Source organism: Misgurnus anguillicaudatus, chromosome 13 (assembly GCF_027580225.2).
Source record: "Misgurnus anguillicaudatus chromosome 13, ASM2758022v2, whole genome shotgun sequence".
In the NCBI taxonomy this organism is placed as follows: Eukaryota; Metazoa; Chordata; class Actinopteri; order Cypriniformes; family Cobitidae; genus Misgurnus; species Misgurnus anguillicaudatus.
In genome coordinates this window covers 9,881,605-9,908,480 of record NC_073349.2, presented here as the reverse complement: position 1 = coordinate 9,908,480, position 26,876 = coordinate 9,881,605, and the positions used below count along the sequence as shown (strand labels likewise).

The window sequence follows — 26,876 nt, the reverse complement described above, 5'->3', positions numbered from 1 at the left end:
TGCACAAACTCGTACATAACCGCCACATCTATTTTTAAATCTCTTATCTTCCGTGGGTGCTCGTGTGGTTTACTTCAGCTGTCAGCTGCTTGCATAAGTTCAGGATCTTCTGTTTAGGATGATGATAACAGATATTACGTGTTGGTTTTACAATAACTTTGGCTTTACCTGTATGCATGTTGCAGACACTTATAAAGTGACTTGCAGTGCATATATATATATATATATATATTTCTTCCATGGGATCGAACTCATGACCTTTTGTGCTGCCAACGCAATGCATTACAAACATAAGCCATAAAAATGTGTTAATCGGTGCACATTTTGTGTGTTATCTTATGAGTGTTTGTGTGGAGCCTGCTGTGGTTCAAGACTCTTGCAGATTTGTATCATAACAAGGTCAGTCTCCTTCGATGACATTCAAGGGTGCTTTTGGTAAACTGCAGGCCGATCCGTCCTGTATAATAAAACGTCACGCTGCGTATGGAATGAGATTAGAGTCAGACCTGCTGTTTTCCAGCTCCTCTGTCCTCCGGGGTCTCTGACTACTGCTGATGGGCGGCCTTTCACCTCACCCATGCATTTTAGGCCATTTCCTGTTTGTGTTTTTGTAGATGATTCTGTCCGAGTTGATTTGAGGTGAGACGCTTTTCTGAAGTGTCATGGAGGTTGTGGTGATGTACAATAACAAATAACATTGGGCAGAAACCAAACACTACCCAAGTTACATGCAAGTAGAGCAGTAGGGGAAAACTAATTCTGACGTTCATGTTTTTGTGTGATTTCAAAACAGAAACCATAAAGGAGTCAGTTGTGAGTCTGTGGGTATGAAATGGTGTTAAAGGTTATTTAAACATGTTTTTTTGCTAGGTGGGAAGATATTTCAATGCAAGTAAAATAAATAATAACATATATATATATATATATATACTGTAGGTCTGTGACTCAGATGCTTATAAAAACCACAAAACCAGTCATAATGGGAGTCCAAGGTCACGTATATAAAATAAATCAAATTGAATAAATAATAAATAACCTTTCCATTGATGTATGGTTTGCTAGGAATAGGCACTGTTTGACCGAAATACAACTATTTGAAAATCTGGAATCTGAGAGTGCCAAAAATCCAAATATTGAATAAATCCCCTTTAGAGTTGTCCAAATGAATTCCTTCACAACAAATTTTATGATAATGATTAATACATTTTTTGATATATTTACTGTATGATGTTTAATATCTTCATGAAACATGATCTTTACTTTATATCCTAATGAGTTTTGGCATAAACATTTATAATTTTGATCCATACAATGTATTTTTGTATTTGCTTTTGACTGGTTTTGTGGTCCAGGGTCACATTATGTACAAATAATCTCTTTATTTGTATCACTAAAAGGGCATTCATTCAGGTGGTCTTCAACTGCTTACTTTTGATCTTTTATTGGTTCTTTAACCTTCATTTCTCTCTCCTGATTGGCTACAGGAGCACGACATTGAGACCCCCCAAGGCGTCCTTCACGTGACTTTGAGAGGGTCCCCTAAAGGCAACCGACCCGTCATTCTCACCTATCATGACATCGGACTCAACCATAAGTCATACTAGAGGGCTGTTTGCACGACAATGATTTCAACTGTAAACAGGAAGGTTTTTATGTGGTTTGGCCATTTGTTTTCAACGCAAACCTTTATTGATGGGTAACAGAGTGCAGGCAAACATGAATCTGTGATAGCGGTGATGTCATACTCGTGCAAATTAAGTCTATAGGCCAGGGGTAGGCAACGTCGGCCCTGGAGTGCCGATGTCCTGCAGATTTTTGCTTCAACCCTGATTAAACCTCACCTACCTGAAGGTTTCAGGTGACTAATGCTCACACCAGTCGTGGTAGAGGCATCAAGCGCGAGTGATTTCAATGTTGAGTCAATGTGAAGATGCGTTGACGTGCGTCTGGAGGTCTTGCGGCGCGAATCGAGCGTTGCCGCGGGAAACGCACAATTGAAAAATTTGAACTTTGAAAGAAAAACGCGCTGCGTTAACCAATCAGGAGCTTGCTCTAGTAGTGACGTGATTACAGGAAGCGAGCGGAGTCGCAGAAGCCCTTTCCATGACGCAAATTTTCGAGTGAATGTCTCTATGACTAAAATTTCATTCGCAAATCAAAATGTTCAAGTGGCAAACTAGACGTGGTAGTTTGACGCATCAAACGCGGCTGGTGTGAACCCACAGTAAGACCTTGATTAGTTGTTTAGGTGTGCTTGATTAGGGCTGGAGCTGGACTCTGCGGGACGTCGGCACTCCAGGACCGACGTTGCCTACCCCTGCTTTAGGCATTTATAACCAAAACAACAATGGCAATGTTGTGTTTGTGCTGTTCAAGACGTTATTAGTACTTCAACACAATTTACAAAAACTCAGGGTCACTTGTAATAAGCCTAAATCCTCATCCGTTTAAACAAATCAGCTTGATTGTTTGTATTTATCACACCTTTGTGCGCAGGTGTGTAGTGTTTCTTTACAAGATAACATCGCCATCTATTTGCCTGGCACACTTAATACGCAGATCTGTGTAAACGCTGATCATTTTGACAGCGTTGTGCAGTGGCGGCCGGTGACTTCTTTTTTCGAGGGCACTCGATGCGAAGTTCGTCACGACATGTATGTAGCCCGTTATGTGCATCACGTCTTGTCAAAAATAAGTGCCTGCTGCAGACGCGTCTAAAGGGTTTATGATAAAAGAGACGCACACGTTTGCCAGATACTCGCATAATCTTATGTGTAATCAGAGTTTACTGTTAAGGGAGTGTCTTGCGTGTATTTTGTGAACGTCTCTTTTATCATAAACGGTCTTGACGCATGTGCAGCAGGCACTTATTTTGACCAAACACGTGATGCACATGGTTCACATGATGCAACAAACACATTTGAAAACATGAGCAAAACACTTATTTTGAATTTGCGCCCCTTGGAGGAGCAGTCATGAGCTGCCACTGGCGTTGTCGTGTGTACATGAAATTTTTCATAAGTCTAATAGACCCCTTCAAGGTTTGTAAACATTGAATGACTATCGGGTGCATGCGCAGCATGGGGTTAAACTGTTCATACCATCCAGGCTTTATAATTTGATCTAACAGGGCTGAAAAATGATGACTTACCTCAAATGAAGTGAGCACTAAAACACAAGCCTCTTTGATATTTGCATTGTCCCAGTCTGCACGTTAATTGCTTGCAGCCGCAGATGTTGTAGTTTTTTGTTTTTGAGATTCTGCATGAATCGCAAAAACTAAACGAAAGACCTGGTGCGATTTTCACAGCCCACCACGTAAGTAGGCATTTTTAACGATACCGAATAATACGCAACTCAATCTGCTGTAATGACTTTTCTGACCCCGACATGCGCAGTGGGAACCGCCTGTAATGTGAACCGTGAAGGGGTCTATTCTTGGTGGTTTTGAAACATGTTTATTCTAGTCTTGCTAAATTCACAATGTTTAGATGACTCTAAAACTTTACTGTAAAGCATTTGTTTTCTTCCTCTGTGCAGATAAGTCCTGTTTCAACACCCTCTTTAACTTTGAGGACATGCAGGAGATCACCCAGCACTTTGCTGTGGTCCATGTGGATGCTCCAGGCCAGCAAGAATCTGCCCCTCCTTTTCCCACTGGGTAACATAAACTGCTGAACCATCAGCATTGCATCACGTTTAGTTGAAATTTTCAGCATAGCCATACCAATTCGTCACTTACGACATGTTTTACTTTTTAGATATCAGTACCCAACTATGGATGAGCTGGCCGAGATGCTGCCCTCAGTTTTGACCCAGCTGAAGTAAGTTTGGACCTCCTCAGCCTTACCCCGGGACATTATCATTTTTAGATAATCAAATATCCCAGTGTAAAATCATTGATTAAAATTTTATAAATATTATTGATGAGCAACTGTGCTTCAACAGGATCAACAGTATGATTGGAATCGGTGTTGGTGCAGGAGCCTATATCCTCACTAGACTGGCTGTAAGTAAATAACCAGTTTTTTTTTGTTTGTTTGTTATAATGATAAATCAATCAGCCATTGCAGTAGGTGAGGATTATCTGTCTTCAATTCTCAAAAATGCAACACCTCTGGCCAAGCTATTTTGAGACGCAGTCACCTCATACTTCACACATACTTCACAACAGGGGTACAAACTTGTCACCTTTCAGCGAAATTCACCGTGTTGGATCCATAATAGGTAATTCTTGTGTTTTTGAAATTAAGGAGTGGGGGGGTTGCGACAGGGAATGAAATTATGAAAATCCTGCCCAGCTGTTGTGGTAACAATTTCAAATCACTAACTAACAGACTGAGCGCACATACTCAACTCGTAGTATTTTTTTAACCCGATGCAAAAAATAACCCCGTTAAAATTCACTGAGACACTGGATTATTTGACAGAAACTTTATCAAATACAACAACTCAAAAACAAAAAGCTAAACATGTCACATATCTTTGGAAAGCTGAAATGTGTTTTAAGATACAATCAACACAGAAGGTACAAATTGTTTCCTTTTTAGGCTTTTTTTAGCCTTTTTCAGGAATTTGGTAATAGTGTCACGTGCTGTACATTTATGGCTTTCATAACATTACATTAAGCAATAAATTATGACATATGCAAATACAACACTGACCTCACCGCACTGCAGTTTATAGTTAACTTCACCTTTTTCAATGAGTTTATCAGTATTTTAATAGTAATGTGTGAATGATATCTCACTGGTAAAAAGATGAAACGTCACTGCATGTATGAACAGCACACCAAAATTACAGTTTGAAAGAGAATACTGTCTACAATTTTATGGAGAAAATACTGAGCAATGGTATTAAATAGTATACATTTTCTTATGGCTCGTATTAAAACATATTAAAAACACCACATTAATATGTATGTGTATATATATATATATATATATATATATTATAAAACAATATAATGTTGTATATATGAAGAGTTTGGTTCCAAAACGTGATAAACGCCATTTTTGAAAAAGAGTTACTGCCAAAATCAGTATTATATCAGTTCAGTATTTAAAGGTAAATTCTTAATTTTACGCAAAATCCAATATCCGCTGTGTTATTCCGTCATCTTTTCTCCCTTTTTTCCCAAAACGCGATAAACGCCACTCCTCCTTTTCTACAGAATGCAATAAATCCGCTCCAGAAATTACAGCGCACCATTCCACACATTGTAAACAACAATGGCTGTGCGTTTAGTACACAGAATCCTAGTTTTCCTCATCTACTTTGTACTTTGTGATCAACAAACAAATAAAAGCAAAATAATACTTTAATGGCATTGATAAACCTGTGGTTGTTTTCTGTGACGGGAAAGAAATTTAAGCCATCAACATCCAATAATTTACGAGAGAGGCACTCGGGAGACGGGTGCTTGTTTTCCCGACAGCATCTGTGAAGTTTCTGTGATTCTAACACATTGACCCCAGGGGACCCCATTCTTTTACTCAAAGTAAACGAAAATCGAGCAGGACTAAAACATTTTACAGCTGCGCTGTGAAAAATGTTAAGCGACGACGTCAAGTATAACCGCAGCAATGAAAGTGTTCTTAATATGACAAAGTAAGTGTTTTGATCAATGCCATTAATGTTTATTTTTTTATCAGTGTATACCACTAGTCAACTAAAAGAATATAACATGGCAAAGATGAATGCACATTTATATACTGATTCAATAGATTTGTAGCATTTAAAAAAAAATTGTCATGGATTTATTGCATTTTGTGGAAAAAATAATTCTTTTTTATAATAAATCTTTGAAAATCAAGTTATGGATTTGAATTTTTTATGTTTTTATAACCTAAAGATGCTATGTAAAAGTTTGTAACAGAAAATAGTGGTTTTCATCTTGTCACTTTCTTGGTATGGAAAACACGTTTTTACCGAAATTTGTCAAAATGGATTTATTGCGTTTTGGAACAAAACTCTTCATATATAAACAACAAACCTGATGAAGTTTGGTGCAAAAGAATTATTAATTAAGCTTTGATTTAAACCAGATTTAGGCCTAATCCTTGTTGGTGCAACCCACCCAGACACTCTCGCTTTTGGATTTTTCACAAATTAAACTATAACCTTAAAGGGATAGTTCACCCAAAAATGAAAACAATGTAATTAATGACTCGCCCTCACGTCGTTCCGAACTCGTAAGACCTCCGTTCATCTTCAGAACACAGTCTAAGATTTTCCACATCTAGTCCGAGAGCTTGCTGACCCTTCATCGAAAACCCACGGTACACCGTCCATGTCCAGAAAGGTAACAAAAACGTCATCAAAGTAGTCCATGTGACATCAGTGGGTCAGTTAGAATGTGTTGTCATCCGCCTTTCTGTGTGTTCTTCGTCATACAAGCTTGTTGAAGATGCGTAGAGCGACTAGCTTAGGGACGTAAAGTCAACACAAAACGCTGTAAAACTATCATTGTGGAATTGTAGGGCATCAACCAATTAAAACAACATATATACACAGACTGACATTGCAAAGTGAACTTAAAGATTTTTTGTTGGAATGGATTGAAACGAATTATGGACGGACTCATCGCTAAGTCACATTGGTCTACGGCTGTAAGTACTTAAATGTAAATATGGTGAAACTGTAAAATATTGCATGACATGCTGTAATAAGAACATACTGTTACTTATACAGTTAATAAGGAAGTTTACAGTAACATTTAAGCGATTTTAGACCATTTGAGCGACAAAGATGCTAAAGTGAACTCTTTTCAGTGCGCATACGCGCACCAACTCAAAAGCCCACGCCCAACGCGCATTCAAAAATCACGCAAAGCAAACGCATATTTTTTGGGCTTGACAGGAGATATACGCACAAACTGTATTGTAATACCACAGTCTCTGCAAGTATTCTCAGAAAAACAGTCGTTTAATATAAGTGAGCAGTTGATCATGTGTCAGTGTATAGATCGCTTCTCCGTTGTTAAAGGGACAGTTCGTCTTATAAGAAATGCATATGTTTGAGTCATTATGTTAATCAAACTACAAAAGACAAAAGGAAAATCACTTTTATAGCTTTAAAAAGATCAATTATTTAATTTATAGAATGAAAACAGTGTTATATTAATTTGATATGTTGTTTTTCTACCTAATCAATACTGTTATTAGATCTTACTTTATATGTAACTTTGTTCTTTTCTATTGTAATGTCTTGATTTGTTCTTATTTTATTTTATTTCTTATTATCACTTTTTTGCTTATCTGAAAATTATTCAACCCAAAACTCAAAAACCATAATGTAATTGATTTAACCAGTACTATATTGTAAACTTAGTTCATTTTAAATTAGATGTAGGCCTTCAGGTCCACCCTATTGCAAGGCCAATTTAAAATTGTATGGCCTTGCGACTGATGGTCAGATTATGGCAAAATAAAATTATTGAAGATTTAAAATAGTATGGGAATGCTACTTGTTACAGCTTTCCACATTTATCAAACCCTTTAATTAAACATGTTTTCTGTTACTAGTCAAATGTTTACATTTTAAATTTAAAAGAATTAAATAATTGAAATAATGGTCATAATGAATTTTTTGCGTATGTTATGGTGTGCATTTTGTTTCTGCGCACATGGAGGGATGTCGAGTTCCTTTCTTCTTTTTTGTCCTTGGCCAATCACATGCCTGAAGAATAAATAAGTTAAGTTACAGCATGTTCCCTAATGAGACCATAATATTTATTCTGGGGGGGTCCTCCCACCTTGCGGCCCCATCAGAGGCCACATCGCCCCTCGAGCGCCCCTCTCACCTTTTTCACCCCTGACCCGTTTTCATGCCTGTCTTAAACTGTGTTCCGAAGATAAACGAAGGTCTTACGAGTTTGAAACGACATGAAGGTAAGTCATTAATGACTTTGGGCGTTTCTCAATGTCAAGGATACTTCATTGGCAGGACTGGTCTTTCCAAGTCACTTCCTTCAGAGGCTAGGCGAGGCTCCTCTTTACCATTCGGAGAACATGTAAATGGAACAGGCTAGCAAGTGCACATCATTGCGTAATTATGTCAGTAAAAAGGTGTGCTTTCGGCGCTGCGTGCATAGGATTGTGGGTGATTTGAGAGCGCGAAGGATATACATATGCATCCTTTCCTGTATATGGGAAATTTTTTGAATGAAGGACTCAGTCCTTGGTGGAAATTCCGAGGATCCTCAACATTGGAACAGTCCTTTGATGGATGTTGATGAAGTAGCATCCTTGAAATTCTGGCTTCCGAGGATCCTTTCTTGACATTGAGAAACGCCCATTATTTTCATTTTTGGGTGAACTATCCCTTTAAGAGTTTGCCATACATTACATGAAGAACGCTTGCAACACAATCTGCCCTGATGCTTTTAATGGCTTTTTCATCCAATCTTTCACTACAGACGCAATCATTTCGGTTTAGCGACTACAATTCTTACACCTCAAACAGCTGCAAGTTATCATATTTCTGTCGCATACGACTTAAACATCAGGCCATGTGAACAATCAAAATCATTCGCTAGTACCTTAAGAGCTTCAGTCTTTCTTTAACTCTGTTTTGGAACATTATGCAGAGAGGAAGACGAGGTGTGAAACCTGTGCTGTATATAGGCTCACATACATGTGGTCCATAGCTAAGCTGAGTTAAAACCAAGTGTGACCTCTTTCAGTAAGTCATCGTTATGGACGCAGACGTACCGAGAACTTGGTCGAAGTGGTGGGAGTCATGAGTGCATGGTCAGGCCAAGGCTGTGAGAGATTTTGCTTGGCTAGTGCTAAAGATTTCTCGCACCTTCTCATCGGGGTGGGCGATAAATCGTCCGATTTATCGTCCACCCCTACCTTCTCGGATGTTTTCCATAGCTTTTGCTTTTTAAAAGATGATATGGGTAAAGCTCCTTTTGAAACCGGTAGGCTGGTGGGAGTTGATTTGCAAGGATCAAAGTTTAATTTCAACCATTAATTCAACTATGATGTCGATCTTTGACAAATTCTCACTCTCCTGTTAAGTTTTGCCACAAGCAACTGATCGATTTAGCTAGTTGAAACACTTGGTATTAAAGTCTGTGCTAATGATGGACTAATCTGTGTAATGTCTTTTTGTTCCCACATGTAGCTGAATGAACCTGCATTGGTGGAGGGATTGGTGCTTATCAATGTGGACCCCTGTGCTAAGGGCTGGATTGACTGGGCTGCCTCAAAGGTACACATATGATTATTAATCCCTTATTATAATTCATTTTATTAGTAGCCAGTAACCAAACAGCAACTCTAACCATTCTTTCATACCTCAGATTTCTCAACAGATTAGCAACTTGATCTTCTTAAAGCTTATGCACTTTTGTAAAGCTTATAATAATCTTAAAGGCCGGATTAACACGATAATGAAAAATGTGACATAGTTGAGCTTTCAACTTAAAGGGTGCATGTGTTTGTTTCAGCTGTCTGGATGGACCAGTAATCTGGTTGACATTGTGATGGAGCATCATTTCAGCACGGTAGGTCAACACTATACTCTGCGTTTTAGTTTTTCTCAGGGATATTCAGAACTACGTTTTCAAAATCGACCAGTCGTGTAATCTGTCTCAAGAAAGGCTTGTGTGGTTAAGCTGGTTTTGGGGTCATTTGACCCTGGGTGACTCGACATTTGGGATATTTTAGAAACGCAACACTTATGAGAAACTGTATACAGCCAGCTCTCAGAAATTTGCTTTTATAATGTAAAATATAAGCCAGAATGCGACTTTTATTTGTAAAAAAAAATATTGACCAAGTACGGTATTTTCGGCACTATATGTCGTTCTGGAGTATAAGTTGCATCAGTCAAATATGCGTTTTGAAGAGGAAAAAACATATATAAGTCGCACTGGACTATATGTCGCGTTTATTTAGAAAACGTTTTCATAAAATCCAAGCCGAAGAACAGCCATTTAATCTGGAAAAACAAGTTATTCAACTAAACAATAGCACAGAACAGCAGGCTGATTAGGTGTCCGTACATGTTAAAGTAACATGAACAGTTATTTACACGATACACAATAGCATACAGAACATACCTAAGAGGCTGAATAGGCTAAATTACCACGATAAACCAAATCAAGTTCAAAAAGGTCCCAAAGTCATTCCGCATCACTGAATCCATTGAATTACTTAAATACAGGAGCAGCATAAAGCGGACTCTCATGGCTGTAGACGGTAATTGTTTCTTTTGGTTCATATGAAATAATTTTGACGTATAAGTCACACCTGACTATAAGTTCCAGTCCGGAAAATATGGTACATGAAGCACATAGTGATTTAAACTCACTTTGGAAATGCAAAAGCGTAACTTTTCTTTAGCCTATATTACAGTGCCAGTTGTCTAAAGGGACATTTCGCATTTTGCATCTTGTACATGGAAGTTTGATTTAATTTTATGTTGACGTTCAGCAACCACGCTCAAATAGACTTTGCAACGCATATGTGTTGCAACGCACACTTTTTTTCAGGTATGTCATGCCGCAGCCAATTAAAAATACTTTTCAGTATGCCGCGTTTGCACTGCAGGTCATGTGACAAGAGCCAACCAATCAGCTTCACCTTTTCCACATCACCATTGTGTCATGTAAGCATTCGTTGAATCCGAAACTGCCTATTTTCCTATAGTAGGCGAAAAGTAGTATGCAAGGCGAGTAGTATGTTTGCATTCATAGGCTGTTTCTGAAAACTTAGACAGCTGACTTGTTGCCTCGCTGCCTCATGAGGCAATGATTTCAAAAGCATGAAGGCAGCTCAGAGAAATGCTTTCGGACACACTTCAAAGGCAGCGTGTTTGAAATATAAACTGAGAGTGCCTTTGTGATAACTAATCACATATTTGAAAACTACAATACTAATTTCTCACTAGAAATGCAATTAAAAATGTAAAATATACATTTCTTTACACAAAATTTGTGCTCCAGCTCCTTTCATGGCCGCCATTTTATTTATTCGAACTCGACCAGGCTCGACCAATCACGTTCCCCATGCCGCACATGCATTGAACTGTGGGACAAGATCTCAGGAGTCAGAAAGTAAACCTAACATTGGATTCGGACATGCCTTGATGCCTTCCTGCCTTGGAAAGCTGCCACAGAAGGCAGTAATTTAGAGTATTCGACGCAGCCATAGTATTCTCAAAAAGAACCGGTAGAAGAAGAGGCATTGTCATATTAAAAGAACAGCTGTTCCTTGTGGTTATGTGGTTGTGCTTTACATCATCCAAGTTAATAACTTATCTGTTATGATGACGTATATTGATAAAGTACATCCGAATTTCATTCACATTACCCATATTCATACTTTATAGAACGTACTGTTTTAACGGATAATGCGTAGGTACTTGATCTAATTTAGTATGTACCGTCAACGGTTTCCAACGCAGGCATTGTATCATTCAGTATAAATTCAAGATGGAGGAACAGCTCCAAGATCATACAGTAGCTGTACAGGCATACCCAGAGCTGTACGATCTGTCAAGCAACTATTACGTAGCCACAAATAGAAAAAACAATGCACATGCATTACTGAATCTATGGAGAGCGGTTGCTACTGGAATCGCAAGCACCCAGACGCTTTGGAAAGGAAGAAAGCAGCCTGGTCGTTTTTTTAATCACGAAACGTGAACGGCCCTTAAGAGTTAAATCAGACTGTCAGTACATAAAATAAAGCGCTGGCATTAAAAATATCAAAATTACCAATTTGTTGTCGTGTCGACCATAACTGATCCCTTTTTCCATTAGGACGAGTTGACGGAGAATAACGAGATCATTCAAACGTATCGTCTGCACATCGCCCAAGACATCAACCAGGACAACTTGGCTCTCTTCTGCCATTCTTACAACAGGTAACGCGAATGAAGCAATGAATTTAGACGAGTGTTGTCACGTGACCTGATCTTGATAACGTTCGTTTTATTCCCGTGTTACAGCCGCCGAGATCTGGAAATCGAGAGGCCAGTTGTGGGACTGAATGAAACCACAGTAAAAACTCTGAAGTAGGATGACTGATGTTTTTTTGACTATTGTGTTTTTTTGTTTGCTTTTTGTTCCTTATGCTTTGTCCTTCTTCTGTTTCTGTTCAGGTGTCCTGCTTTGCTAATAGTAGGAGACGCATCACCAGCAGTAGAGGCTGTGGTGAGTGACTTATCAAAACTTTTTGCACCTGTTACCAGAGCCAATATGTCATAAGGCCTGTAAATAACAAAACATATCTGTAGTTTATCTGTAGCAAACTGTTTTGCTTATATGTGATGCGTTCTGGGAAAACCCTTCGCATGTTGCTTTTCAGAAAATGAAAAAAAAAGTTGACGGTCAATTTTTTGTCAAAATTGAGTTTTCTAATTTAGTGTTGATTCTGGGTCAACACACTAAATGCGTTGTCCCAGAAACCCCCATTTCTGTGTTATTATTGAAACAACACATTTTGTGTTACTTTTAACACAAGTTGTGTTTTATTTTAACACAAAATCAACAAAAAATTACACATAATGTGTTAAAAGCTTAACACAAAAGATGTGTAAAATATTAAGACATCCTTTCTAAGAGGGTACCTTAGTCATGCTATTGTTACCCTGATATTAGGGCAACCTGCGCTTTGCTTGCTATTCCTAATGTTAGCTACAAAGTAAAATAATCGCGCCATCTAAACATACAAGAGATAATCAAAAGTTCAGAGACGATGCCAAGCCCACAATACCTAACGTAAAACTTAACTAAAAAGTAAAAGTAACATAGATGCGGTTTAGATAATATAATTACATAATCATGTTCAAATGTTTGTAAGTGTTGTGTGTTCCTTGGGGTCAAAGTAACCATTTTGTATCTTTAACAACATGCAGGGTTCCCACGGGTCCTTGAAAGTTTGTGAATCTGGGGGAAAAATATCAAGGCACTGGGAAGTTTTTGAAAATATACATACATAGATACAGGTCATTGAAAGTGCTTGATTTTACGCGAGAAGTTTTCTGAAAAAAAAAGTTCATATTATTCCCTGTGTAGTGTAGGATAATATCATAAAAATTCTAGACTTTTTAAGCACACGTGCTAAACTGTTCGTTTTAAATGCTTATATCTTCTGTATACGAATGTTGATTCATATCAAAATTATTTTTTTGCATATTTGTGTTTGACACATGAAAACGTCTCGGGTTACGTATGTAACTGTTGTTACCTAAAAAGGTAACAAGACGCTGCGTCTCCTTTGCCATACTTCATGCGTCCCTGTAACGCCGTCTTTGGAAATATTTCAGATAGCGATATACTTCCTGGCTCCCACTTCACCCTGTCTTTGTCATTAAGCCTCACGATTGGTTTAATTTGATATACACATTCAGACGCACTTATCCCTGGAAGTGTCCCCAAAGTGTCACCGCAGTGACGCAGCGCAAGTTCCCTAGAAAGGGAAACAAAAACAGATTTGGAAAGAGCTTGAATCCCGGTATCAAAACCTGACATATTTACAATTTCACCATGTAATCGGTTTTCCCAGATCGCATCACATTTGCACGGTTAACAACCACATCCCAAATGAATCTGTCATCGTAATATCATGTGGGTCACTTAGGGCCGCCACATACAGGATTTCCCAGCATGTCTGTATCCTCCAAACTCTGACCTTTGTTTTTTTTTCAGGTTGAATGCAACTCAAGGCTAAACCCAACCAAAACTACACTACTAAAGGCATGTTATTTGTTTTCCATTATTTTACTGTGGTAATTTCAGTACTGATATTGTAGTAATGATATTGAACTCTTCTCATTTCTTCAGATGGCAGACTGCGGTGGACTTCCTCAAGTTGTCCAAGTAAGAATAACTCATGGTCAAAGTTCTACTTGCCACCAAATCTGTTTAGTACAGTTTGTAATTCAAATGTTTTTTATTTGTAGCCGGGTAAACTCGCTGAGGCTTTCAAGTACTTTGTCCAGGGAATGGGCTACAGTAAGTATCTGTCTTGCAGTCCGCTTTATTGTCAAGCATTGATCATATTGTCTTTCTCATGGTTTAATTCCACTGTCTGTATAAAATGTCTCAAGTTTACGTTCTGTGTCCAAAGCATCTTGTTGTATGAGAGATGTCAACATCTCACCTTAACCGACAGCTCTTCTTTCCACGGTCACACTTGCTTATACGTCACTATAGTGTACGTCATGGCTACTTACACCATGTGTTGTAATGTCTTAAAACTTGAGTGGTATAGTAAATGCATTTGTAATTTTACCTTTGTCACAACTTTGACTACAGTACGTCATACCGGTTGTAGTTGACCTTTTTCTACATCGTGAGAACACCCACACTGCAAAAAGACTAAACCTTTTGTAAGGGTTGGGTTTATGAGATTTTGTTATCTTTATATAGAATCCCCTGAGTCAATTTAAAGTCTATTTTATGATATGAGTATCAACTTACACGTGTGACTGTATGCAAGTACAGCAAAATCATCGTACCTGTTTTCAAGAAAGCACATGGGCTTCAGTTTAGTCATGTCAGGAATGAGAGGCTTTATCTGATTGAAACAATAGTTTAATAAAAACTGACCTGAGATGAGCTTGACTCAATGCACGATACAAAGCATGAGGCTAAAAGTCTTAAGTGAAGCAGGTCTTAGATCAGCTGTACTAACACATGACTTGTCTCCTGTGTGGCGGTGCAGTGATGCGTTCTTCAGTGTGTAAGTACCAGAGTCTTCTTAAGAGCATGTTGTGTGGTTTGAGTCCTGTGTGAACAATCTTCTCTATGATCTTTAGCTTTAATCCTCTTCTGAAAGATCTTGACTGAAATAAGCTTTGACTGCTCAACAGTTTGTATAGCATGTTTATTATTAGAAATATTACTTAAACCAATCCTCAAGTGTAAGTTCACTGCTCCATTTGGAGATAATCTTTATATGCTTATGCTCAGACTATATGTTTGTTTATTAATATAAACTTTGAATGAAGAACTGAGAAAATACTTCAATGACATTTACAAAACAAATTTAGAAATGTATCCAATACAAAAATACATAAAGTGAGGAAAATAAGTATTTGAACACCCTTCTATTTTGCAAGTTCTCCCACTTAGAAATCATGGAGGGGTCTGAAATTGTGATCGTAGGTGCATGTCCACTGTGAGAGACATAATCTAAAAAAAACTAATTAGTTTTTTAACTAATTATTTGTATGATACAGCTGCAAATAAGTATCTGGATCATCCAAATGGTCATTGGCAAACTTAAGACCGGCCTGGACATGTGCTGGTTTAAGCAGGGGAACCTTCCGTGCCATGCATGATTTCAAACCATGACGTCTTCGGGTATTACCAACAGTAACCTTAAAAACGGTGGCCCCAGCTCTTTTCAGATAATTTACCAGCTCCTCTCGTGTAGTTCTGGGCTGATTTCTCACCTTTCTTAGGATCATTGAGACCCCACGAGGTGAGATCTTGCATGGAGCCCCAGTCCGAGGGAGATTGACAGTCATGTTTAGCTTCTTCCATTTTCGAATGATTGCTCCAACACAAAGCTGCTTGGCAATTTCCCCGCCTTGTGGAGGTGTACCTTTTTGTCTCTAGTGTCTTTGGACAGCTCTTTGGTCTTGGCCATGTTAGTAATTGGATTCTTACGGATTGTATGGGGTGGACAGGTGTCTTTATGCAGCTAATGACCTCAAATACGTGCATCTAATTTAGGATAATAAATGGAGTGGAGGTGGACATTTTAAAGGCAGACTAACAGGTCTTGAGGGTTAGAATTCTAGCTGATAGACAGCTGTTCAAATACTTATTTGCAGCTGTATCATACAAATAAATAGTTTAAAAAAAATCATACATTGTGATTTCTGTGATTATGTCTCTCATAGTGTGGACATGAACCTACGATGATAGTTTCAGATCCCTCCATGATTTCTAAGTGGGAGAACTTGCAAAATAGCAGGGTGTTCAAATACTTATTTTCCTCACTGTATATGTAATACAATAAATTAAAACTATTTAATTTCTATGTAGGTTGCAAGGTTTTAATTTATTATTAATTGTATTACCCATCAGTAATGTTATATTTTTTTCGTGTTGCTTTATCATATAAACTATGACTGTGTGAAAGTCAGCACTGAGCTCATTCTTGTCACACTTTCACTGGTTTTTAAATTTTCATTTCACATAATCTGTTTGTGTGACTTGTGAACAGAAATTAAATTGTAAAAAGAAGTTTTAAGTACAGTATACAAAAAATATGTAGTAAACAAGTCTCTATAATAAACAGTAGTTTTATGGATAGTATTAAATAAAATTAAGCGTAAACTTTTAAGTTAGGTTTAACTGAATTTTTTTAAGTTTTCTTTACTGAAAATTTTTGATTGAAAAAAGTTGATTTACTTAAAAATGTTGATGTAATCAGTTTTCAAGTACTCTGAACTTTTTTACAGTGTATGTATGTTGCATTGCATTTCTGTCAATAGATCCTCCTAAAATTTACGCACTGCATCTTAAATTGGTTTCCCAAAAAATTGTAATTTCTATAGAACAGCCTTCATTTTATGGAATAACCAGGTGATGCAATGAAATGCCTTGAGTCTCCGTAGGCAGCCCTCTATAGGGCAAATATGTGGAAAAATAGTCTTTAAAAGCACTATAGAATGGACATACATGTGTTTTTTAATAATACAATAGATGCAAAAAAATATTTTTGTTTAAATTATTGAAGAAGTTGTTTGCATAGCTTAACAGGCTGAGCTACATAATGATACATATTCTTATAACATGGCTAAAATATATTTCTTCTCACCGCCCCCATAGATTTCACAAATACCAGTTTGGCAAATGCACCAATTTATAAGGGATACTCACAACTCCGAAACTGTGTGCTTGATGCCTGATTGCCTTACAATCTCTAAATAATATAATTGGTTCCTTGTTTCGTTTTGCGACCACTAAAATGGGTATAGTCTATCTCAGGACCCACCAACCTATTTTTAAAATGGAAATATAAAAAATCCACATACTTTTATAATTGAGTAGTTTTTATTTTCCTTGTTATTTTGTTTAAGAAATGTAAGTTTAATATCAATATAATTTATGGTATATCATATCAAAATCATTGTCATTAATTGGACCAATGTTTTTGTGTCATTCACCACAACTGCAAACGACCCACCTTATCCCTGGTTTAGGGGGTCAGGGGTCAAAATTTGAAGATTGACATTCATGACTGCTTTACAATAAAAGTAAAATATAAACAGTGAATAGACTCCTAAAAATGAAGGTGCTTTAAAGGAACTTCACAGCGATGCTGTAGAGGAACCACTTTTGGTTCCTCAGAACTTCATTCGCGAACTAAATTTCCCCTTTGGACATGTCCCTGTTTGTATTCGCACCGACAGCGGGACTTTTAAACTGGCGTGTGCTGGCCGACAGTTGTTCAATAACATAAACAACAAAAAGACATCGTAAAGGAGCTGTCTTTTTGATGTCTGTCAAGGTTATTGTGATAGCGGAGATGTAACCACCAAAGGCCACCATTTCTTTTCGTACTTTTTTTATAATCTGAAGAACCTTTTCTCACTACGAAGAACTTTTTAGAAACAAAGGTTCTTCAGATGTTAAAGGTTCTTGGAACCATTCAGCCAAACATGGTTCTTCTATGGCAGTGTTTACCAATCCTTGTCCTTCAGTACAGTACCACCTCTCAGAATGTTGTTTTCACACCTAGTTCGTTTGAGCCCTCCAAACGCTCTCAGAGCAGTTCAGGGTGTATATGTGAACAAACCAAGGGATCTCAGACCCCCCTAAAAGGACCCAAAAGCGAACCGAACTCAGACCACTTCTGTCTGAGTACGGTTCGCTTTTGTGGTTCGATTTCTTTTGGATATGTGAAATCAATGAGGTCCCAGTCCGTTTCGCGTGTGGTTTTGACATTGTATCAAAATAAACTGCTGCACAGAAAGCTGGGGTCTGAGTTCTTATGAAGTTGTGATGTGATGTGTTTGGTTCTTTTAAAATGAACTATATGTGAAAAACCCTCCTTATTTAACACACCGTATTAAACTTATCAGCTTGTTAGAAATGAAAGAGGCTAATGATTTGAATCAGGCGTTAAAATAAGGAAACATTTTAAACTTTCTGGCAGGGGGTAATAGAGGACCAGAATTGGAAAGCATTGTTTTATGGCATCATGAAGCACCATTATTTTTATGTATATGGACTGAACAAATTCATTTTAATGTTAAAGTACCTTAAGTCTCATGTAACAGCTGTGTTGGGTTTTTATATTGAAGTGATAAAATATGTGTTTAGTTTGTGAGAAACGTGACAGAAAGTGACTCAGTCTGAAAGTGTTTGTTGATGATTATGAAGGATGTTCCTCCTTCATAATTCACTAATCCTCCGATCTGTTGACCTTTCTGTAAGTCACTTATCTTGTGTTCTTTTTTAAGAGAGTTTAGTGCAAAACATTAGTCATTAGTCTAGCCACTCTGATGTTACACTTGTTTTATGGTTAATATTGTTTTTGATTTATTACACTATTTTACTAAACGATACATGAGATATGATATAGAACTATCAAAATTTGGTAAGGCATTTATTTACAATTATATTTCACAATAAATATTTACTTTACATTCATAAATATTCTCAGTTTTGTGGGGTAAAAAGTGACATTGGGTATACTCTGTTGTTCCCTTAATCTAGAATTTACAATGTCAGAAAAAATGATCCGTAGTTGTGCCAGTACACTTTTAAAATACAACCTTATACCAAAAAAGTTCCTCAACACGTACTGGTACCAAATGTATACATTACTGTACCTAAATGGTCCCTTTTTAGTGTACTGCCCCAGTGACAGCTAGGGACCATTTTTGACTATTTTTCTGACAGTATAGAAAAGAATAGCATATCAGTCAATCATTTTTATAGAAGATCATTTATAATATTTTAATTTTTAATTGTTGCCGTATTTCGTAAATGGTTCTGCCCTTGACATAACACAGCTGACATAACATAGTGCAGTAAGCTGTGTCACTAGATTTTTTTATAATGTATTATATTTCTGTTGCTGTGTATGTTATAGATATGTCTTCTGATGTCAGAAGGTCAAACCAGTAGAAAAAGACTGGTAAACCCAGCATACATCTGTTTTGACCCCTTATTGACACACTGTCAGAAGAAATGGTTAAAAATAATTCCAAGCTGTTACTGGTATGGTACTCTTTCAAAAAAAAAAAATTTACCTAAAAAAATTCATATTAGTACCTCAGAGATGCACATCGGTACTGAAGAGCTCATATAAGTACCTAAAAGGTACATATTGATACCAAATGTATACATATCTGTACACACATTTCATATAGGACCTTTTTAAAGGGTACTGCCCCAGTGACGGCTTTGGACCATTTTCTGACCATTTTTCCTGACAGTGCACTGCTAAAGAAAGTTATAAAATGTATTGTATGAATATAATACAATCTATCAAAATAAAAACAAGAAATTACATTTACATTTAAGCATTTAGCCGACACTTTTATCCAAGTCGATGTACAGTAGTGAGGGGAATAACAAAGGCATGCGTCGTAAGGAGGCATTAATAGAGTTTGCTTTTAGTTTAAACAAGAAAAGTACCTAACATGCACATGCAATTTGTATATTTCTTTTGTCTGGAAATATCTATGAATGTACAATGAGTCAACGAAGTGAAAGTCTAATATTTGTTGGCTGATTCTGCCATTTGAGGTGTCTATTGTTGTAGTGGGAGGGTTTTACTGGTGAATTCCACTGTGTTTTCAGTCTGTCAAATGTGTTTGATTGTCAATCACTTTGTTCTTTTCATGGTTGGGGTTAGGGGTGTGTGATTTTTATTTTTAGCAGTCTCAAACCCCTCACACACACACACACACGATGTCTTTTAGGGGAATATCCCAACAGACGACAGTTTACCTTCTACAGAAGATCTCTCATTTTTACTCGATGTACTTTTGCTTTTACAGACCACAGTCTGAAAATTATAACCACAGATTAATGCACTTGACTTTTAGTTTTTTAATAATTGAAGGGATAGTATATATAAGTAAATAAAAACGTTGTCATTATTTACTCACTCTCATGTTATTTGATCCCCAATGTTTTTCTTTGTTCATCACAACTCAAATGCAAACGAAAGTGTTGTTTTGGGTTTTCTGGTTACTCTCTAAAAATGCTAGGTTATTTTCAACCCAGCGTTGGGTACACAGCAAACCATTGGGTTAAATTAACCCAGAACACCCAGAGCATTTGGGGTTATAACAACTCATCATAGGTTAAAGTACAACCCAATGGGTTGGGTTCGTCCCTTTTTGACCCAAAATTGGGTGAAAAAACCCAGCAATTATTTGTTTAACACTTATTATTTGAGTTATTTTGGAACATTTTTGTAGAAGAGTTTTCTGGTTATCATCCACTCTCATAATAACCAAAACCCAAAACATTACCAAAAAAAAATGTGTCTGGGTTCTGAAGAACAAAGAAAGACATTGATGGTTCAAACCACATGAAGGTTAGTAAATATTCACAACGTTTTGGTCTTTGGGTGAACTATCCCTTTAAAGTTATAATGAATATCCTTAAAACGTATTATTTAATCCCCAATATTAGCATATTGTGTTTCTCTCAAGTTGGCTTCCAAGTATCGTATGTTTAGACACTACTGGGGCATACACACCAAACGCGAGGATTTACCTTCATGTCATGCAAATGTTTAGCTTCAGTTGAATATTTTCAACTTGCACAAAGACGCGTTTTAGGCGAATAGCGTGAGTTTTTTGAGGCAATCGCGTCGCCCAATTCACGTCATTCGCATTGCCCCACATGGGTCTCGTCTATTCGCGTTTTTGCATTGACTTTGTATGTCATTTACTTGCGAAAATTGTTTCATTCACGTTTGGTGTGTACACCTCATAACTATCAAAGCAAAGCTTTCCCATCACCCTTCTGTCCTTGTGTCTTCTCCTGTAGCTTCTGCTTAATCTTCAAAATTTCCTTTTTCTCTTTCCTTCTGTAATATCAAGAAATTTCTCGCTTTCCTGTCTCCTTCTTTCTTCTACCTTATTGTGTTTTCCCTCTTCTCTTTCCCTTCTTGCCCCTTATATCCAATGCCAACAGTCCCCCATGTGCTGCTCAGCCACCTGAACAGCGAATCAGGTACCAGGAGATCAGCCAATGCTTTAAACTGAACTTGAGCCCATCATCTCAAACTCCTCTCATTACTGTCCACATCATTTGTTTGTTCACAACAAATGCATACAGATGTCTTTGTTGTCTCTGCATCAAAATGTGTGTGTGTACTGCATGATAAATGGACATTTGTCTGTATATTGTCCATGTATGTTTATAAAGTATGTGTGTGTGTCCATGCACACTACTCTTCACTTTATCAGCAGGCTTTTTCTGATTTAATTAGAAACATGCCTTTACTTTGCATGCCACATTCTGCCTTCTCCGACTATTCATTTTGCTGAAATGGTAAAATGAATCCAAGCTTGATCTTGACACAGAAATACTTCATGGGAGAATAATGACGGCTGTGTCCGATCAGGGTGGTTGTGTGACCTCTGTGACTTTTAGAGAGGATTTAATTTCAAGCACTAATGAATGACTTTGTTCTTGTAGTGCCAACAGAGTCATGTGGTGATGCGTACCTATTTCACAAGGTGGCTAATTTGCATGAATTCGTACGATCTCATTAGCTTTTTTCGTTTATGGTACGTCGTCTTACAGTTTGCATCATACAGATGACATAATTGCAACCACGTAAAATAGGTACGTTTTCTCATGAGATCATTTTCTTATTAGGGGCTCATTATGGTTTTTCACACTTACACAGCATTTAAATCCAAATTGTGTTCATACTTGACTGCAGTATCCAACAGTATCAGGCAGTGGATCATGTGAACTTTACGCTGCAATTCCATTGGTTGCATCACTGCTCATTTGCATAAAGTCGAACTCTGCTCAACTTTGTTGCAATGGTTCTTTTCATCTATGTTGCTTAAAATAGTTATTAAAAATAAATGCCGTACAATTGTGTCAAGGGTCAAGTGTGAACACTCCCTTAGTGAAGTCAGTAGCTGTGTTTCCATTACCCTTCAAATTGAGCAAATAGAAATCCAACATGTGCCCAATAGTTTAAGGGCAATTTCGCATAAACTCCCATCTTTGACAATGTCAAAAAGTTTTTATGCTCGAGTGAAGTGTTTTTTCAGAATATCTCGCAAAATGCAATGGAAACGCATTTCTGACCATAAATGTCACATGATCGTTCTTGAAATTTAACGTGGCTTGTTTGATTGGGGAACAAGATGGAAGAGGTGTTTTGATTTCATGCGGCATCACAAGAGCATGCATTCAAAATACCGCTAGTGTGATTCTGGAGTCAACTGCTCCGTATGATTTCAAGCTTTGTGTAGTCGCATAACATATTTTACAAATTAGGCACTTTGTTAAATAGTTACGAATGGCCATAAAATAGCTTTGTGTAATCGCATAACTTTTAGTCACATTAATACGAACTAGGCACTTTTGTTAAATAGTTACGAATGGCCATGAAATCGCTTTGTGTAGTCGCATAACATATTTTACAAATTAGGCACTTCGTTAAATAGTTACGAATGGCCATGAAATCACTTTGTGTAGTCGCAGAACTTCGTTAAATAGTTACGAATGGCCATGAAATCGCTTTGTGTAGTCGCATAACAAATTTCACAAATTAGGCACTTCGTTAAATAGTTACGAACGGCCATGAACTCGCTTTGTGTAGTCGCATAACAAATTTAACAAATTAGGCACTTCGTTAAATAGTTACGAATGGCCATGAAATCACTTTGTGTAGTCTCATAACATATTTTACAAATTAGGCACTTTGTTAAATAGTTACGAATGGCCATGAAATCACTTTGTGTAGTCGCATAACATATTTTACAAATTAGGCACTTCGTTAAATATTTACGAATGGCCATGATATCACTTTGTGTAGTCGCATAACATATTTTACAAATTAGGCACTTCGTTAAATAGTTACCAATGGCCATGAAATCACTTTGTGTAGTCGCAGAACTTCGTTAAATAGTTACGAATGGCCATGAAATTGCTTTGTGTAGTCGCATAACATATTTTACAAATTAGGCACTTCGTTAAAATTTACGAATGGCCATGATATCACTTTTTGTAGTCGCATAACATATTTTACAAATTAGGCACTTTGTTAAATAGTTACGAATGGCCATGAAATCACTTGGTGTAGTCGCAGAACTTCGTTAAATAGTTACGAATGGCCATGAAATCGCTTTGTGTAGTCGCATAACATATTTTACAAATTAGGCACTTCGTTAAATATTTACGAATGGCCATGATATCACTTTGTGTAGTCGCATAACATATTTTACAAATTAGGCACATTGTTAAATAGTTACGAATGGCCATGAAATCGCTTTGTGTAGTCGCAGCACTTTGTTAAATAGTTACGAATGGCCATGAAATCACTTTGTGTAGTCGCATAACATATTTAACAAATTAGGCACTTTGTTAAATAGTTACGAATGGCCATGAAATCGCTTTGTGTAGTCGCATAACAAATTTCACAAATTAGGCACTTCGTTAAATAGTTACGAACGGCCATGAAATCACTTTGTGTAGTCGCATAACATATTTTACAAATTAGGCACTTCATTAAATAGTTACGAATGGCCATGAAATCACTTTGTGTAGTCGCAGCACTTCGTTAAATAGTTACAAATGGCCATGAAATTGCTTTGTGTAGTCGCATAACAAATTTCACAAATTAGGCACTTCGTTAAACAGTTACAAACGGCCATGAAATCGCTTTGTGTAGTCGCATAACATATTTTACAAATTAGGCACTTCGTTAAATAGTTACGAATGGCCATGAAATCGCTTTGTGTAGTCGCATAACAAATTTCACAAATTAGGCACTTCGTTAAACAGTTACAAACGGCCATGAAATCGCTTTGTGTAGTCGCAGCACTTCGTTAAATAGTTACAAATGGCCATGAAATCGCTTTGTGTAGTCGCATAACAAATTTCACAAATTAGGCACTTCGTTAAACAGTTCAAATGGCCATGAAATCGCTTTGTGTAGTCACAGCACTTCGTTAAATACTTACGAATGGCCATGAAATCGCTTATTGTAGTCGCATAACAAATTTCACAAATTAGGCACTTCGTTAAATAGTTATGAACGGCCATGAAATTGCTTTGTGTAGTCGCATAACGTATTTTACAAATTAGGCACTTCGTTAAATAGTTACAAATAGCCATGAAATCGCTTTGTGTAGTCGCATAACTTTTAGTAGCATTAATATGAACTAGACACTTTGTTAAATAGTTACAAATGGCCTTGAAATCGCTTGGTAAAATAGTTTCGAATGGCTATGAAATAGAAATTTGTGTATTCGCATATCTTTAGTTAATGGAAACAACATTGTTTTTTGTCGACATTTAGAAAATAAGACAAAATTTAATGGAAACACAGCTAGTGTAGTTTAAGTTAGAGTCCACTCACTGTAAGGAGACTCATTATTTTGGACGTCCTGGACCTCATTGGATCCAAATGCTGGGAGCACAAGATGCACCACATGCCTCTTACATACAATAGGATCCTTCTGCTTGCAACATGTTCATACATATGTTCATATTTTCACCTCTGTCGGTCTTTCTTTCCCAGTGCCCACTGCTAGCATGACCCGGCTGGCACGGTCTCGCACCCACTCTGCCTCTAGCATGGGTTCAGCAGAGGGTTCACGAAGCCGTGCACATACCAGCTCACAGATTGAGGGTGCCACCGGTGGCTCTGTTCATGACAACCAAACCAGACCACAAACCATGGAGGTGTCCTGCTAAGAATAAAGCCTGGGATCAGTCATTTCTCGGATTGCTTTGTACCATTTTTTCCACTCCATCATTCTTGTCATTTCAAACTTTTACTTGTCATTCTCCTGGCCTAATAAGGGATGCAATGTTTGATTTAATCCATGTATTTAAAAGATTAAAGTGTTTCTACACTGCATGACTAACTTGCACACTAACTTTTGTTGGTTTTACCTTCATCTTCGTCTTTAATCTCATGCTTTTTAGAAATGGGTTTACTTTTCACTCTCAGTATGCTTCTCATGTATATATTTTGCTCAAGGTTGTTGTATGTTGAACATTCATAGGCTTTTCCCATCTGTAGTGAGAGAGTTTTCTTTCTCTCCCGGTCTCTCTAAGGTCTTCCTCGCCATTATGTTTACTATAGACGACCAAACCACTTCTTTGTCATTCACTTTCTGGCCTGGTTTCTTTCTTTAAGAAAGTTTGTACTGCTGTCGTAATTTGTTTTCATATTTAGGTTCGGCTCTGTTGTTTGTAGTGTTTGAGTTGTCTTTTACGGTTCATTAAAAGAGCATGACCTTATTTAAAAGTGAAACATAGACATTTATATTAGTATTGCTAATGTTGATCTTTCTACAGACTGTATAACTGTCCATTTAGTTTGGTTTGGTTTGTTTACTGTATTACACCAGAAGCCCGTCTAGCAAAGAGTTTGGATTTAAGCTAGTTAAATACACGAAAACAACCTGTGCTTGGGATTTGATGTCAACAACAAAAAATACAGTAACCAAAAGATCTGTAGCTTATTTAACAAGCTGTTAGTATTTACAACAGAAAGTGAATATATAAAAGCACTTTTCCTGCTCTAAACACACACTGTATTTGTAAATGGGCTTACAATTCTCTATATTTCATGTACAGTGGGTGGATGTCCCAGTAACCTTATTATTTTGACTAATGTTTTTGTTATGGTTATTGATCTTTATTCTTATTTTAATTGATGGCAATTCTCTGTCGATTGCTGATTGTTACGCTGCCTTGAGTGAGTTTGTGATTATGCGTTGTGCTTTGTCCTCCAAGCCTTTAGAGGGCGTTGTACTGCATACTGTCTGCTGGGTATATCAATTTGTACGAATATTAAAATAAAGTAGTTGTACATAAAAAAATTGTGTTTTTTGTTTTCTTGTGACTTTGTACGGCACTGTTGCAGCTTTGTGATTTATGGGTCAGTGTCAAAAACGGTTTGGCAAGATGAGAAATTCATTCAATTAAAAAAAAAAACTGTAACTTTTAAAAGCATGCATCAGGTTTATTTCAATGCACAGTGTATTTATGTTGATTTAATGCAATAAAAAATGACATTTGCATCATTCTTATGAAAGGTAAGACTGAATGGACCTCAAAATGTTAAATTGTGTAACCGCCAATTGCGCTAAAGAATGAGAAATATTAAATATTTTATCCACCTTGATGGCATGTAAGCATAATAATAATAATGATATATAGATATAGATAAACTTCTTTGATCCACTTCAAATGTTGACTAATATATATATATATATATAGATAGATAGATAGAGATGATAGATAGAGATGATAGATAGAGATGATAGTTAAGGGGATCGCACACCGGCCGCGCCGCGCCGTTCTAAAAAAATGTAACACATTGTTTTCTATGAGTGTACGCACACCGGCGCCGCCAGGTGGCGCCTGTCCGCGCCGTCCAGCTGTGACTCAGGAAGTTGTTCTAATCCCTGTCGCGCCACTCACATAGTTTAACATTAAATAACATCATATTTTCCCACATCATTAATGATTAACATTGGCTGCTAACGTATATTTTACATTTTGAATTAGACGCTATCTGACGAAGCTCGCGCTATTTAAAGTACACTTCCGGTTTACAATACCTCCGAGTTCTCCTAGGCGCGACGCGGCGCTGCGCGGCCCTGAGCTGCGCGGCCGGTGTGCGATCCCCTATAGAGATGATAGAGATGATAGATAGATAGAGATG

General features: G+C 37.3%; 1 protein-coding gene across 7 annotated transcripts in view; it reads left to right on the top strand.

Annotated features, from left to right (window-relative positions):
• ndrg3b (ndrg family member 3b) overlaps positions 1-26,028 on the top strand; it is a 66,997-nt gene extending 40,969 nt beyond the window's left edge. For 3 of the 7 annotated variants that reach the window (XM_073874986.1, XM_073874987.1, XM_073874989.1), the window contains 15 exons: positions 1,485-1,597; positions 3,548-3,661; positions 3,762-3,824; positions 3,949-4,009; positions 9,133-9,219; positions 9,458-9,514; positions 11,777-11,880; positions 11,965-12,030; positions 12,118-12,169; positions 13,667-13,714; positions 13,802-13,837; positions 13,921-13,972; positions 14,685-14,702; positions 21,140-21,178; positions 24,717-26,028. In XM_073874986.1, coding sequence (XP_073731087.1) covers positions 1,485-1,597; positions 3,548-3,661; positions 3,762-3,824; positions 3,949-4,009; positions 9,133-9,219; positions 9,458-9,514; positions 11,777-11,880; positions 11,965-12,030; positions 12,118-12,169; positions 13,667-13,714; positions 13,802-13,837; positions 13,921-13,972; positions 14,685-14,702; positions 21,140-21,178; positions 24,717-24,892 — 1,086 coding nt within the window. In that variant the 3' untranslated portion in view covers positions 24,893-26,028. Of the gene's footprint in view, positions 1-1,484; positions 1,598-3,547; positions 3,662-3,761; positions 3,825-3,948; positions 4,010-9,132; positions 9,220-9,457; positions 9,515-11,776; positions 11,881-11,964; positions 12,031-12,117; positions 12,170-13,666; positions 13,715-13,801; positions 13,838-13,920; positions 13,973-14,684; positions 14,703-14,778; positions 14,817-21,139; positions 21,179-24,716 lie in introns of those variants that run through there. The other 4 variants (XM_073874988.1, XM_073874992.1, XM_073874991.1 and 1 more) reach the window with 3 other exon arrangements.
• Positions 26,029-26,876: the final 848 nt, after the last annotated feature.